We start from the raw sequence: 16,396 nt of genomic DNA on the forward strand, positions 1-16,396 counted from the left end.
TCTTTCAGGAAAGACAAACAAATGAGATCCCATGATTGCAAGTTAAGTTTCAGGATCGTTGCAAGGAAAGGAACACTATCGGAAAAACTATAGTATGAGAAAGTACAATCTAATGAATTAATGAAATAAAATTAAATTATTAATAAATTAAATTAATAGTTTATTAATAATATAAAATTTAACTTAATAATTTAAAGAATTTAAAAGCTGCACAGCGAACACTCCGAGATATTTATCGATCATATCAATCTTTTCTACCTAGAGAAGAAGCTCGCTCAATGCCGTTCCTGCACACGGTGACCAGGAAATATGACAATCGTTTTGAGCACAGTCTTTGTGCACTTTTTCCAGGTTTTCTTTTTTTTCTCTAGAGAACGTTACCAAGTAGATCCCCCATGAATACGTTGTGTGAAAATCTTTTGTGCAAAATACCCACCCTACTGATTTTTTTAAGCGCGACTTCGGTGCATTACTGATTTTCTTTCAACTATTAGAGGGAAGGTAACCATTCAGCACAAAAAAAAAAACTGTCTTATCGACAGCAATTCCAAAGAGTTGCATAGAAATCCACACGCAGAAGCTATCAAGATTGCTGACTACAAATATGATGAGAAATGCAAAGGCATTAGCACTTGAAAAATTCTTTCAAGCACTGTATCAATAAATAACACACCACTTATGATATGAAAAGGAACAGAAGAGCAAAAAACGTGAACAACTCGTCCCTGCCGAGGTGTTATGACATAACAACATCATTTGTTAGTAATCCCGCTGTTCAACAATGAACTCACTGGAGAAATTTATTTGCATTTTCATCCATTGTAAAAAAAAAGCCGCGGAATAACTGAAACCAGTGTGGAAGGATGTGAAAGTCGCCTAAAGATGAACAAACATCCTCATGAGGTGAACTGAGCTTATTCAATAGCGGATACTTTAGACAATCGTTAAGGGAACAGTCCAGCAAAAGGATGCAATCACTGGAACAATATGAAATACAAAAGAACGAAATATTCAATATATTCAGGTTGAATATTAACACGCAAGTGTTGCTATATAGATGAGAAGCTCTTGTGAAATACTTGGAGCAAAGTCGAAGTAGAACCGGTTGAAAACGAGGATTGAAATAAGAGCCGATCATACTTTCACCTGAAATTGAAAATATATAAGTTTCTAACAAGATAACGATCTACAAATTATGCTACAATAGAACTTACAGCAGCTTTAAGTGCTTGATCCAAATCAGCGATGAGGTCGTCCTGGTCTTCCACGCCAACGGAAAGTCGGATGAGGTTGTCAGTTATTTTGAGCTTTTTGCGCTCCTTTAAAGAAAAAATTATGCGGACATCTTACATGGCTTTGTGACTTCAGAATAATTCAGTCAAATATCACTCTTCAGGATAGTACCTCAGGAGGAACGGAAGCATGGGTCATAATTGATGGCAATTCAGCCAGCGATTCATATCCACCAAGAGACTCAGCAAGGGTGAAAATCTGAAAATCAGTTTAAAGAATGGTTCGAAGATATGCAAGTAATAAAGAACGATACTTTAAGGCTACTCAGGAATGTGCGACTCTCCTCGAGTCCACCCTTCAAATAGAAAGACATCATTCCAGACATCCCCTTCGTTTGGGCCAAGTGAATTTTATGTTGTGGGTGCGATGGGAGTGCTGGATACAACACCTAAGGATGTTTTAGCATTAGATATCTAAAACAATCAAGATAAGTGAGCAGTATTTCCCGACCTACCTTCTCTACCCTTTCGCTACCCTCAAGATATTTGGCAACCGCAAGAGCATTTTGATAGTGAGCTTTCATTCTCAAGTGCAACGTCTTTAGTCCCCTGTTCACGAGGAAGCAATCAAATGGAGAAGGGACGGCGCCAACGGCTAAACGTCTTCAAATTTGGCAAGGCTATATTTGGTAGGTAAACGTACCAAAAAATCCACAAAAATGAAACGAAAACATACCAAGTTGTTGGAAGAAAAGATGTTGTTGAATATCATCATTGTCCGTGATCACTGCTCCCATTACGACATCCGAATGACCATTAATGTATTTTGTGATTGAATGAACAACGACATCTGCACCTAATGACAGCGGACGCTGAAATCCTTGGATGCATTTCTATAGAGCTACCATTGTTAAGTGAGACAGCCGTAGACACCATCGAAATTCTCCCTACACAAGTAGTTACATCCAGTATTCTTCGGTGGATAGAATCAGTACTCCGTACTTACTGTATCATATGTAATACTAGGGAGCACTTCTCATACATTTCATTATTTTTTCATACATTCTGACTTGTATTGTATATAAAATATTCGTCATACCAGTGAGTGTGAGGAGAATTCACGAACAGCACAGATAAGGCCCTACTCACCACTCATAAACAAAACAATTCAACGTGGTGCAGTTATTTCACCCCCGTTTGGAAACATTCCAGAATTTTAGTTATATAAACCTGTGCTCACCTGGAAGTAAGGGCTCATGAATGTATTGTCCACTACCACAACGATATCAGGATTGATCCTTTTAACAGTGTGTACTATAGCAGCTATATCTACAACCTTCAGTAGCGGATTAGAAGGTGTCTCCATCCAAATCAACTGAATCGCTTTTATAAAGCTAATAACTTGTAACAGTACATAATGAAAAATCATAACTCTCAAGAGGATTTCCTCCTATCAATCACCTTAGTGTTAGGTTTGAAAGCGGCTTCAAACTTAGCAAGGTCTGTCAGGTCAACGAAATCCGCTTGAAGTCCGTGATTAGGTACAGAAACACGACGAATGAAACGTTGTGTCCCTGAAATTCACTAATGATCATTACAGTATGGAATTCAGTGATGTGAGTGTTTACGACATACCACCATATACATCATCAGAACAGATCACGTGATCTCCAATTTTTAACATGTTCACAATCGCCGATGAGGCGGCGAGGCCGGATGCAAACACATGGCCTATAAAGTTCATAGCCTACTGGAATGACAGAACTAAGATGAAGAAAAATAATAAAAGCGAAAACTGACAATATTTGCCTTCCTCAAGCGATGCCAAACACTTTTGAAGAACATCCCTGCTGGGATTACCAGCTCTAGAGTAGTCGTGACCTTTCGGCTCTCCTGGTCGATCTTGTTTGTAAGTTGTAGAGAGAGAAATAGGGGCCACCACCTAAAGAAGAATGACTAATTAATAACTAGCATATCAGAAAAGGAAACAATTTGCATTAAGAAAGTAAGTATAGTAAAATAGGGTGCACTCCCATCTTGACTTCAGCTCTCTTCAGCTGAATAAGCGGCTGCGCTCAAAGCGGCCCTGCGGAGCGTAGCAGTTACAATTTAGAAGGGACCCTTACTGACACAATCCTTCAATGTAGTTCGCGATGGTCCCACCTCGATTCCAACCACCGTTTCCACCGCGCCGCTTCAGACGCAGCCACTAACGCAACTGCACATGCTTCGTTTTGATCGTACAACGCGTATACTTCACCACGATGTGTATTCTTTTTCTGACGTGTGTAGATGCACTTTAAATCCTCTAAATATTGATAACCACGATGGTTTTACTTCAATATCATAACTCTTGGGTACCACTTATAATTTCTCCCCTTGAAATTGATACTATCCCAATCATTCATTCAACTTAAAGACTAAATAAGTTTAATGGATGGGGGGTCGTTCGCCTGATAGCATAAAATGCCATTAACGATATCAAGAGCGATTTCGTAGTCGTTACTCGGAGGAATTTCAATGAAACGCGTACGAGTACGTCTGTTGATAAGGAAAAGAGAACAGATTCGTCAATGAAGTAAGTGAAATACGAAGGAATATGTCTGTTTGCTTGATAACGAACTCAACTATTTACGAAAAAAGTGCAAATGAACGATGCTATATTGACACATGATAGCGCAATTTTTGTAGATTACGATAATTACCTACTTGATTCATATCCCATTGCTCTGGCTCTTGTCCAACATGGATCGCAGCCGTTCCAAAGTGAGGAAACGCTTCAGTGGACATTTCCTTTGTTGTACCCTGGAATGCGATATGAATGATTTGACAGTTCCAATAAATTTAAACGATCAAAACCACAATAGTGTAATTGGTAAGTTCTGTAAAGGGTGAAGAGAGAAGGGGATACACTACTGGATATTTCCACCGCAAATGATGATACGATAACCTTTATATACGAGAGGTCCTCAATACTACCCCGAGATTAAAGCAGCACTTAAAATGTTTGATGATTTTTATGGACTTCTATGAGCTATGATCAACAGGAAAATAAGGGGTATCACATAAATTCCTTTAATATGAGCAAATTTTGTTGGGGAGTGATAGTGGATCCAGAAATTTCATCCAATTCTGAGCATAATATTGAGGTGGTATGGGTGCATGTGTAAGCACTTTTACTTACAAATAGTTGACGAAATTGAGGTGTACTTTCGTTTTCGGTGCCCGAAAATGGTAAATGTGATCAGAATTTTAAAATCGCTTAATAGTTCTCTTATGACTTTCAGGAAGAGAACAGCTGATCCCAGAATTTGCGAAATTATAAGTGGAAATGGTACTGTCTTCAAAATTGGATGAAACTGCAGTTTCCACGAGTTTTTTTTCCCCGGAAAAGACATATCGATCCGAAAAAAATACTTGGCGTAAAGGAACTAGTTCAGTCAAGATGACAATGTAAGCGAGAGGACTGTACGAAATAGAGAAGGAAGCGAAACAGAAAAATGTCATCAAAAAGATAACAAGTGAGTAGTAAGTGGAACCATTAGATGGAATGTGCAGCTCATAGAATTCACATTATTTTGATAGGCGTATTGAGAAGGCGGAGAAAGCAATGGTGTCATTGAAATGTCCACGTATTTTCCTAGTAGTATGCACAACGAAGTGCCGTGACGAGATTCATACTTACATATCCCGTTCTCCGAACTTTTGACCTTCAAGAATTTCTTAATTCTAATCTCCACGGAAAAACTATCATTGAGAGAACAGTTACCGCACTGGGTATCAGGACACAATGCTTTGTGACTGCTTTGGTGCACCCATATAAAGGAAGTGGTTATCGCTTCAAACTGTTTGAACAGCATGGTCATAAAAGTGAAGATATAGAGGTTGTATGCTTTACGGAACACTATTGAAGATGTTCGCGGATCTCTTGAAATACTTCAAACACTAGACCATACGAGCTGCTGAGATATGAATTACATGATCTATAAAATACGTTTCGATGAACTTTGCTTCAAGCAATATTTTTGAGTGGAGCTGAGAAAGATTTTGAATGTTTGAATAGAAATATTTTTGAGTGGAAGTGGATAATCAAAATGAAGTAGTGCTAAATGGTGGTTAACAGCTATTTTGGTTGAAAGAGAACCAGGTATGAAGGATGCTACATTCTCGCGAATATATACGGTCCATCATGAATCAGCTGCATTGAACAATTATAATTATGGATACTGGTGATTCCTAATTAATCGCAACGAAAGGAAAAAGTATATTGATGCTTTCACTTTGCTGCTGTCAAAGCAGTTCACCCACGCACGTGGTAATCGGACGATTAATCTGGTCAGCAGAAAAGCGTTGCGGCAACTAAAAAAGAAGAAAGAGAAGGAAAGAAACAGAAAGTGAAGAGGGAGTGAAAATAAACAATTTAGTGAGGAAAATTTCAATAATGCTCGATTTGAATGAGGCGTTTTGCTGCTCTTCCTAAGAAGAACCATAATGAGCGCATACCACACAAAGGAAACGACAACATACCGAAACCTAGACACATCTCAAAGTCAAATTACATGTGAGCCGACTAGAAACATAGGTGCGATAAGGAGGAGCGGGACCCTCCTCAGGTAAAAGGGGTCTAGCTCATGGGGTGCAGCTCAAGTGATGGGAATCCCTCCACCAACCTTACAAAAGTGAGGGGGTACCGGTCCAGACGTGAAGAGGGTTGGACCAATGGCTCCGACTATCGCATCTATGACTAGAAATCTATAACGTAACCGTAAGCACATAGAGCGCTCTTTTTTCCTGACTGCATAGGTAACGCACACACCACACATCCAGCCTTGGTGAAAAAAGTACAAAGGAAAAGAATGTTGTTGTTGCAGAAGTTTCATTACTGTGATGTTTATTTTTAAAAAAGATGACATACCAACTTGAAAGGTGGTCTTATCCGCCCTGCGATTTGACGATGAAATGAGTTGCATCCCAAACGAAGAATGGGAGAACACCGCCTTATCATTGACAACGGCGATCAGCGGAAACTCGATGAATTGATCTCCGCGAGAGGAAAATGGGTCAATAAGTTGGAGCAGGGTATGTAGTGCTTTAGAGTGACAGGAAAGATTATAGTTCCAAGAGAAATTGAGGTCTTTAGTGGTATTTGAATGGATTTCAGCTCCCGAATACAGCTATGTATGCTGTAGTGCAACAGACAGGGATGCCGACGTAACGCATATGTATGCGGAAGGCGAACAATGTTTTTTGCAAGGGGGACCGGGAATCGATTCTGTTTCGTTGAAAACATCGGAAAACAAATGACCAAGGTAGGAAAACTGATAGCAAAAATCGAGGAGAATGCGTCAATAGCCACTTGAATCTTCAACCATGCACTATGTAACCTTAAAGTACATAATAACTTCGTCACTAGTGTCCAGAATATGTGAATTTCCCGCCAAAGTACCACGTATACCACAATCATCTATGCATTAAGTTTATAGACACCAATTCGATAGAGAGCATAGTTCTTCTCGAAGCATGAAATCACAGCAAATGTGGTGATTCTTTACTTCTAATTGTCAACGTTTCTGCCTGAGAAATGTCTGAGACGAAACAAAAATTTGGCCACACACCAGTGAACGCTGATGCTTCTGAAGAAATAGCGACTCAGATAAATTTGGGGGAGATTTTTTCAAGCCTATATCACATCCAGTTTCATCTATTTTAAATGACGTGAGAGTAAAGAGGAAGTCCAAGGATAATGAGCAGTTCGAGATGAAAAATAAAACAAACATAAAATCACTAAAACAAACAAAGTACGGAACATACACAGATAAAATTGAATGAAGTGGAGGTTCTTGTATCCGAGAATGTACGAAACTAATGATTGGATTCGTTGAACTATTTAAGTAACGAATTTCGGACGAAATCCTGCGAATTCCACGTTGCGTTCCGTTCTCATTCAGATCAACTATGCATATCCACTATGTATATAAGGTCCGGGCTGCATACACAAACTGTGCTATGAATAAACACAATCCAATGCGCAAAAGCTTGGGAATGAGTGGGATAAGCGCGCTAGCGCGTTTGACCACGGAGCGATTTTCATAAACGGAACAATCCATATAAAGTGTATAACTGGCAAGGAGTTTTGTCGTTGTGTGTCTGAACATCAACACGTAATCCTTCTTGCGGAAGGACAGCGAAAGTTCATCGAAAGCAGTTGCACTAGATAGAGTGAAAGATACGAGAGAGAAGAAGGCGGAAATAGCAGTCGTGACGGAGCAAAGCGGTGACCTCGGCCGGCACGCGTCCAGAACAAATGATGACGTCTTGTAAACTCAAAGTGGGGACCTCACCGGTTAGGAGAGAATCCCGGAGGATAAATGTTCGACCGTACGGCACTCGATGTTTAAATAGACCATGATATGATACAATAAAATGGTATTATTGCATCAGCCATCCGATCGAACAACGGCGCTTTTGTGAGTCCAAAAATTACAATCCGAAAAATTTTCCCGCATTTATATTTAAATCGTTATTGTTACCACGCTTTATCAGTTTCCTTCTGATAAATTTTCCATATCTATCCGCGAAATGTATACTTAAATACATTTATATCGTACTTCATTGATTCGCATACACCAATAGCGCACATATGAATTTTTTTTCGGATATTTCTATTCATGCAATATCCCTCTGATAGCTATTTGATTTTGACACAAATTTTGTCGAGTAACAGTGAAAACTAGCGGCTACACACCACATCTTTGAAGTTGTCGTTTTTTCTGGCATGGCCTATCCAAAGGAATCAGAACTCTGACCGCTTTCCCTACACCATAATCGGATGTTCCATCGGGAACGTGGTGCTAAGAGTATCTCATTTCGCAAAAATGAAAAGAAAGATACCGAATTCTCTCTCGTATCAATGATCGAAGATCACAGGCGCAGCCGCATTTGATAAGAAAAATCGAACTAGGGGGTTGAGCATGTGATACGCTTTAACGACAACCAGTGGATGATAGCTGTCGCGAATGGGTCCATGAGATAAGCGAGGTCATACTTCCTCGCGAAGTCGCCAGAAAAGAAGTATTCTCATTTCTTGTTTGTATCCAACGTGTAAACACCTATGGGCAACTTCTGGGCATCACCTGACGAATGCAACCGAAGAAAGTGAGGCATGTAACACCAAAAACTTTTTTTTCTACGAAATACGTGCGAAGGAGGAACAAAAGAAAGAGAAACACAACTTGTGGTCCTTCTAAGTACGCTCATGTGTTTCAGATGTTACAATTGTCCCAAAGTTTTTTACGGCATGATGGAATGATGGATAACTAGAAGGGAAAAACAGAACAAAGAAAATCACCTGAAATCAGTGCCGAACATATTGTGTCGATTTTATGGGTTACATCCGGGAACAGAGGCGGGAAGTGGCACATTGTCCGCTGACCGGTGGACCAAAAAATCCCCTCTGATCGCGTTTTCTTCCCTCTTTTTCCGACAGTTTTTCTTTTTTCGTGTAATTGTGCATGATCGTGATCTCCTACCAAACCATAGTCACAACAAAATCTCTCAATTCTTCGTTAGTATCGACACCATAGCTCTATCGATTATCGTTCTATCGATCGGCGAAGGGTAAATCATTGGACGTCCACAAGAAGCTTTACTTGATCCCGGGCTAGAAATCTGTTCATAGACCAGTTCGACATGTCATTGATCTCGTCAAAACATGCAAAAGCATGTCGCTGCCTGTTTAAACAGACCAAACCACCTGACATATTGTTCTCTTCATTCTCATATGTTTTACGTTGCTTGCACATCAACACGTCATAATTGGTTAAACACGTACCTACCGGAAACGTGTAGGTTGAGTAGGTCAGTAGGTCAATCGATTAGGTCGATTTTGTGGTGCGAGTTGACCTACTGACTCAAAGCTTAATTAGAGAGCGCAATTATTATTGGGTTCAACTATTTTTACTTCGCAATTATTGTTCCATAGATAATTAAGTTTTTTCAACCACATAAATTAAAGTATCAGGGAGGATTTTCGAAATGGGACATTGAAAGTTTAGTTTAGAAAGATGGAAGAGTATTGTAGAAAAGGAGGAGAGTGTATATTGAATTTAAAAAAAGTCCATCCTGATCTATGAAGGATAAATTAGGAACGGAACACCGTATTATTGATGTGATGACCCAATAAATGTAAATTAGGAATAAAATACTGCATTGCTGGTGGGCAGACTCATTGGATACTTTCTCGCAGTGAATCCAGTGCAAATGACCCTACGTAACGGCTAGGAGATTCCTAACCTCTGCGTCTTACAGAATCCAATCGATTTTCCTCGGAATCTACTCGAAAAGAAAAGAATTTTTTAATTGTATGATGTATCATGAGGATCACTGCAATAAACAGTATTTTTTACTACAAATGTTACAAATTAGTGTCGCTAATGACAGCATAGTTTTTCCTCAAGGTAAATGAGAGGAAACTTCTGGGAAATAAATAAAACTGAAGATAAGTTCATATGATCAGCTGGAGTGGACGGAAGGCATATCCTCGTCACATTACTGAAGTAGAGTGTAAGAGACATATGGCTCATTACTAAAAGCGACAACAACGTCTTTTTCAAACTCACAGTTACTTGAATTTGTGTTTTTAAAACGACTAAGTAGCGGAAGAATGCATTCAACAAAGTAGCAGAAGGCCGTATAGAATCATGCAAAGAGAACTCTGAAGGTCATCGCTAGTTTTTTTTTTCGTAGGTGCAGAGAACAGCCTCTTTACAGCGCGTTTGGAAAAACTGAAAAGAGGCGAATGAAAGATGCAGACATAATAAATCATAAATAAATCATATCATCATAAATAAATTAGGAAATCAGTCTCGGTTCCTTCTCAAAGCTTAACTATATGGTTTGTTTCAGATTAGAAAGAATCAGAATCAAAATCAGTACAAATGATCGTAGTGTTGAAATTTTCTTCCGAGACCAGGACGATGTAAGTTGGAAAGGATCTAGAGCGCGACGCAAAGTTCAAAGGATCAAGTAATATAATAAAAAAGAAACAAATTCAGATAGTTGAAAATACAAATAAATCTCCAAAAAGTACAAGGAAATGATTAAAAGAAATATTGGTAGCAGCAGGAAATTAAAGGCAGACGAAGCGGAGATTTGGAATGAGATCTTGAGAGAGCCTATAGAAACATTTTCAAAAAATCACAAAATAAAAAAAAATTGAAATAAAAAAGTCTCAAACAGTACTCACGTCTCTTTCCTTCTTCTTATTGCAACACTAGAGCGAATGTCTTGAAGCGGATGGGCGCTTCGATTAGTTCAGAGCAGAGCGAAGAGAGGGTGCGCCAAGTAAGGAATGAGAGGATGTGTTGCGGGAGACGCGTTCAACTGGCTGAGGTGATTTGGTGTCCCTGGAAGGTAGGATGAATGACGAGGAAGAATTAACAGACATCCTCTTAGAAGTGGAGTGGTGACAATGAGCAAAAAGCTAACTATTAGAGAACCTTCCAGAAGGGAACGACAGATTGATCAATATCTCTCAGTGTGTGAAAACAATCCGAGTCGAAGTTATTTCTTCTGTACAGACGTTTATAAATCAAGCCACAAGATTTATTATGGTAGTGTAGTTTAGTCAGGGTAAAATGGTTGAAGGAGGGGGGAGGTGCGGGAGCCCTCACTGGCGCCCTCATTTCCCGACGCTCCAAATTGCTTTTTTCTATTTGTAATTTTAGTTCACATCTCATAGATCCTCTAAGACTAATGTTTAGGCCCAAGGGCCCTGATTGATTTGATTATTTACTTCGAGAAATAAGGGCGCCAGTGAGTGCCCCTCTCAACTACATTTTACTCGTTTAGTGATTGGTCCAATAGTCATCGTGATGACAATAAGTGCAAATCGAATTAAATGCGTACGGTCGGGCCAAAACGACATGAAGAAGGCGCACTTGCGTACGCGCTCAAAGCGGCGCGGTGGGGATAGCGGTTGAAATCTTGCTGGGACCATCGTGAACTGCAGCAATGAACGGTTGCAGCAGGGGTCCTCACTTGATCCTCTCCACCGCACCGCTTCGAGCGCAACCGCTTACGCAACTGCACCGTGCTTCATGACGTTCTGACTCTACTATAAGAGCAGATGACTATAGTCGGATTGAACCAACATGGAACTCGAAGTTGAAATTTAATGGAAAAGATACCTCAAATATCTCAGTATTCATGCCTCAAATCATAATTTCTAAAGCGTAGACATAGCAGTAATTCTGCTAATAATTCTTCTCTTGATGTGAGCGTCCGTTGTTACAGTCGGGTCAAAACGACCGAAGAATTTTAGTTATCTATTCCTATCTTTGTTTTTTTTTTGTCCACTTCTAATCTTTTGTTCTGCGTGTGTAGTTCTTCGGAAGCCACACCTCTTCCTCTGTTCTCAGATGCAGTTGGTAATCGTATTGTTAAAAAAGTTTCTTATCTAGTCCGTCTCCTCTCCGCATTTGATATAAGTTGTAGCTATTAACTGTGACAGGGGTCTATTTCAAGTAGAGTTAAAGTCTTGCAGCAGCGCACAACATATGTAAACAAGAGGTTTGAGCGAGTAGAAGATATCCATAAAACGCCCAGGAATAAAAATGAAAATTCAGATCCAATACATTCAGAAAATGTGCCACTGTGAGCCATTGGATTTATAATTGGGATTTATAATTCTGTTTTTCATGGGATTAAATGGTTGTTTCAAACTAATTGGACATAATTCCTACAAAAAGGAATAATCCAAAGGAATCTTTTGCTGAAAAAAAAAACCTGCAAAAACTGAACTGAATCGTACTCTCTTCATGATTTTACGCGAAAATATTCGGAAAGGTCAATTTTGGACATGTTGACCCAATTTTTTTTCTTTGCAGAAAGACACGGTGCAGGTTTGTATCGTAAATAATCTGTGTACTTTGCAGGCAACCACTGACATTCAGTTTTTTCAATTGAGCTAAAAATTTCTACGCATATAAGGGTAGAAGCGAAACGGAAGTAATTACTATATTCCAAGCTACTTCACTAATATTCAGCTATATACTAATCTATTTTCTATTATTCTACTGTATTAGACTACTATTATTGAAGTAGCATACTTACATCGAAAAATAAACAAATATGTATGACCAGTCACATGAGTAGAAAGGTTTGCATACCTTTTAGAAAATCATTGCAGTAATTTCCTGTAAGCACCTCTTACGAAGTTGTATAGCGTATTCGAGAAATTTTTTTCGTTCAAACCGAGAAAAAAAAAGTTGAATGAGAGATAAAGAGGCGCAGATGTGTTTTAACGTTATACAAGAATAGAACCTATGGAAAATATTTGTTAAACAGTTTTTTTGAGATTTCAGAAATTGAGGACATTACCATATGAAAATTGAAGTCTCTGGGATCAAAATAAGTACACGGTATTAGTGGATGGAGAAAAACTACAATCAGTTAATCAGTCAAGAGGCAATAAATAGGAAGATATGGGTTTCGTAGAAAGGGGACTTTTAAAGGGGTGAGTTAGGATATTCAATACGAAGTAAGTGTCAAAAAAATAAAGTGATTGGATGAAGGATAATAGGATAATGAGGACAGTCTTGTTCTGAATCCAAATAACGCAGTTATGGTCAAATAAACGAGACAGATGAAAAAAAAGGTAAAAATATGAATATTGGACAGTTGTCAAAGCCTGAACAGAAAAACTGTAATTCTGGTAATCCTCTCAATCGAAATGATTATATAAGAAGCGAGGAAAATAAGAGAGAGAAGAGAACAACAAAAGTAAACAATCAAATGTTTAGAAACGAAGGGAATTGAGAAGAGATAGATGAAGTGAGTGCACCCTCACAGTCTCGATATCAGGAGTTGAGTGAAAAACCTGAGGAAAACTAGCCTACATCCTTTCAGAAGGGAAAGATAGTTTGCCCACAAGTTCTTGAACGTGAAAATCATGTGAGTTTAAGTAACCTCATCTGTTCCCACATGTGTGCAGGTCAAACACTAGAAAAAGTTGTATTCGATTGCAGGATTTTCCTGGAGGCTGGTGCAATTGTCATCATGATGACAATTGGCGCAAATCGAATTAAAGGCACATGAGAAGAAATGATGACAAATAATGATAGGAAAAACTAAGCGCTGGAGAGAAGAGGAGAAGAAGAAGAGCATAATGTTCAGTAACGATGATCGGATTCGTTGATTTAGTTCTCAAATGTATAAAACTGCTTTTCGTGGATACAAAACTGTTTGCTTGACTACTGTCCCAGTAATTTGTTTGATCAGTGATCACCTGCGCTATTTTCTATTCTATGCGCTTCCTTACTTGTTTACATTGCAGGCTGAAAAGGGATAACTATACATTGTACTTTAGACTTCGTTACTGTAGTTCAACTGTCCAATGATAGGATAAATATTCATCGTTTCCACAAAATTGCATGTGATTATTATAACAAGATTGATTTCATTCAACTCTATTGTCATGTAGTGAAAACACCATTGTTAAAAGGACTACTCATTATTACGGTTATTATTACTGCACAGGAAAACTTCTTTACAGTTCGTGAAACAGGGGACCACTAGTCTAGGATCATTCATGACGTATACCAGTGCATTTTGTTTATGGAAACTATTTGACAACCACGAGGTTTCATGGACTTCACTATCGTCGGGTCAAAACGACCTGAAGCTCGAAGGAATTGCGTAAGCGAATGTGTTCGAAGCGGTGCGGTGGAGCGGTGCGGTTAGGATCGAAGAGGGACCCTTGGTGGCACCACTCATCGCTGCCATCTCGGTCTCAATCGCTACCAAGACTGCTTCAAGCGCCACTTCACGCAACCGGACCGGGCTTCATGTCGTTTTGGCCCAATTATAACGATGGATGCTCACATCAACAGAGTAAAAGCAGGATGAATCCTTTCTTCGTTATTTTTAGCAGAACTATTCCTAGGTCTACGCTTTAGGTCCTTTTTATTTTTAAGGATTCCATCTCTTTCCCCTGAACTTCGTAGAGTTCAAAGTCTCCTATGCAATGCATCGATTACTAGGATATGATGTATCTAGCAGAAGTAGACGCGAAAGCGCATGGATGTAGCTTGTTCGAACCAATCGATATTAATGTTCTTCAGAAGAGTGTGTTTCCAGAAACTTCTTCATTCATAAGACGCAACAAAACTGAATGCACTCGGAACCCAAATGACACAACCACTGCGATAAAGACGGCGTACCACGAATCTGACTTGATGAGGCAGCTATCCGAGGGAGAAGCTAGAGATGATTTTGTAGATTGCTGGCTCCGGGGTTTTTCGCTCATTTTTACCTAATCGTCGTAAAAAAATCGCGTGAAAGACGTTGTTTTTCACGACGATTCCTGTTGCAACGCGTAACGTTTGTGTACGCGCCGCATCGAGCAGTTGTGATATTCATTCACCAGCCTTTTCAAGTGAAACTAATGAATGAGCAGCTGAGGTGAATGGAACGTGTACATAGAGGAGCGTCCTAAGGTATCTCTTAGGAATTAAAGCAGTTCCCACGCCGTTTTTTTTACGACGATTAAGGAAAAGTGAGCGATTTACCTCGTATCCCGCAATCTACAACTCCATCTCTAGCTTTCCCGGCGGATTCCCTTCACCACGTGAAATCCGTGGTATGCTGCTTTTGAAGAATGGGGAAAAATCTCATCTACGACTTCCACTTTGATCTCTTAGACAGCCACGTCCACTTGTTTTCTCTCCTGCCGATGGATGATGAACATGTCATTTCATAGACCCTTCCTTTCGAAGTCCGGCATAATATTTTGTTGGTAAACAAATGTAAGGTAGCTGATAAGAGCGTAAAATACGAAAATCTCTGGAACCTATTACCACTGCTCATTAGCACCAAGAAAAGGTTCCTAACAGAAGTAAAGTGGGGCCGGAACCACATGAATCTCGATGCAGTTACGTGAGAGTCTGCGCTCGAAGCGGTGCTGTGGAGCGTAGTGGTTAAGATCTAGACCCTTTCTGGCACAACTCATCATTGCGGTCTGCGATGGTCCAATTTCGATCCCAGCCGCCAACGATACCGCATCGTTTCGAGCTCTAACGCTTACGTGACCGCACTGAGCTTCATATCGTTTGTATTGATTTGCTTGAGCTGTGGCAAAGATTGGTAATGATCTTTATTAACAGCTAACGTTTCGGCGTTATCGCCTTCGTCAGAACCCGGAAAAGTCAAAGCCATCAGTAATTTATTTCGGTAATTTCAGAAAGCATTCAAACGATACGCGTACTCAACGAATATGTTAATAGACCGCCACGTACCGCAATTATGAATCACAAGGATTTTTATAGGGACCTGAAAGCCCGCCCCGTATACCAAAACCTACACGGATGTTGACATGGGGCTAGTTCGTTTGTGACCGCAATGCACTCATCCTTTTCATCTTTTTTAGGAAAGAACGGAACTAAAAACGTGCTCCGTAAATCTGGCCCACAAAGTGGCAATATCCAATGGGTACACGACTGGAGACTGTGTTGTTCGACAGGCACGACATTCCTTGCAAAGACCAAAAGTAGTAGATGGTCCTGAAAAGAGTCCGTTCTGTCTGCCTTCATACATGATGATAATATGATGTGATGATATGCGCAGAGCGGTGCGGAGTTGCCTACCCAAAGCGGGTCTACAGAACAACGTGAAGCTTGTGGTAATACCTATCTGAAGTGCCAGCTGGTACGCAATCGTTCATATGACCGACTTTGCACAACTCCGAGCTGCGTGGTGTGCCCACGTTACAAGGAGAGGGATCGCATGGTATCGTATCACATGAGAGCAGTGTATCGTATCACGTGCAGGTCGTGTGGTGACAATTATATGGGGGAGGCGCCCTCTATATTCGGCATATGTATTCGGGTCAAGGAGCACCTAAATGGACTTGCAAAATCTAAAATCTTCACTTCACTCGGAAACACCGTAGAATATGTCACAAAAACTCCGAAATAGAGGTGGAAGTTACAATAGTATCTTTCGAGTCCGAGATCATACCGCGCAGAACACCAGAACCATTTTGGATAACCGCCAAGAGTCCAAAAATGAACAAAAAGGATGAGTGCATTGTGATCACAAACGAACTAAATCCATATCAAGATCTTTGCAGGTTTTGATCTAAAAGGCGAGCCGTCAGATCCCCATAA

General features: G+C 39.9%; 2 protein-coding genes across 3 annotated transcripts; one reads left to right on the forward strand and one right to left on the reverse strand.

The window, feature by feature from the left end:
- Positions 1 to 1,134: 1,134 nt before the first annotated feature.
- Positions 1,135 to 14,538, reverse strand: RB195_020037 (uncharacterized protein; the record flags this gene model as incomplete). 2 transcript variants are annotated; one of them, XM_064188166.1, is made up of 14 exons in its annotated part: positions 1,135 to 1,146; positions 1,215 to 1,319; positions 1,405 to 1,491; positions 1,547 to 1,681; positions 1,748 to 1,887; positions 1,969 to 2,104; positions 2,473 to 2,607; positions 2,694 to 2,806; positions 2,868 to 2,963; positions 3,033 to 3,174; positions 3,942 to 4,037; positions 10,477 to 10,503; positions 10,606 to 10,636; positions 14,453 to 14,538. In XM_064188166.1, the coding sequence occupies 14 exons, from the start codon at positions 14,536 to 14,538 to the stop codon at positions 1,135 to 1,137; spliced, it is 1,341 nt and encodes a 446-aa protein (XP_064044046.1). The 2 variants fall into 2 exon arrangements, with proteins under 2 accessions (XP_064044046.1, XP_064044047.1); XM_064188165.1 differs by lacking the exons at positions 10,477 to 10,503; positions 10,606 to 10,636; positions 14,453 to 14,538 and adding an exon at positions 6,148 to 6,237.
- On the forward strand, positions 6,215 to 6,536 carry RB195_020038 (uncharacterized protein; the record flags this gene model as incomplete). The annotated part of the gene is made up of 2 exons (XM_064188167.1): positions 6,215 to 6,311; positions 6,394 to 6,536. The coding sequence occupies 2 exons, from the start codon at positions 6,215 to 6,217 to the stop codon at positions 6,534 to 6,536; spliced, it is 240 nt and encodes a 79-aa protein (XP_064044048.1).
- Positions 14,539 to 16,396: the final 1,858 nt, after the last annotated feature.

Source organism: Necator americanus, chromosome II, assembly GCF_031761385.1.
Source record: "Necator americanus strain Aroian chromosome II, whole genome shotgun sequence".
In the NCBI taxonomy this organism is placed as follows: Eukaryota; Metazoa; Nematoda; class Chromadorea; order Rhabditida; family Ancylostomatidae; genus Necator; species Necator americanus.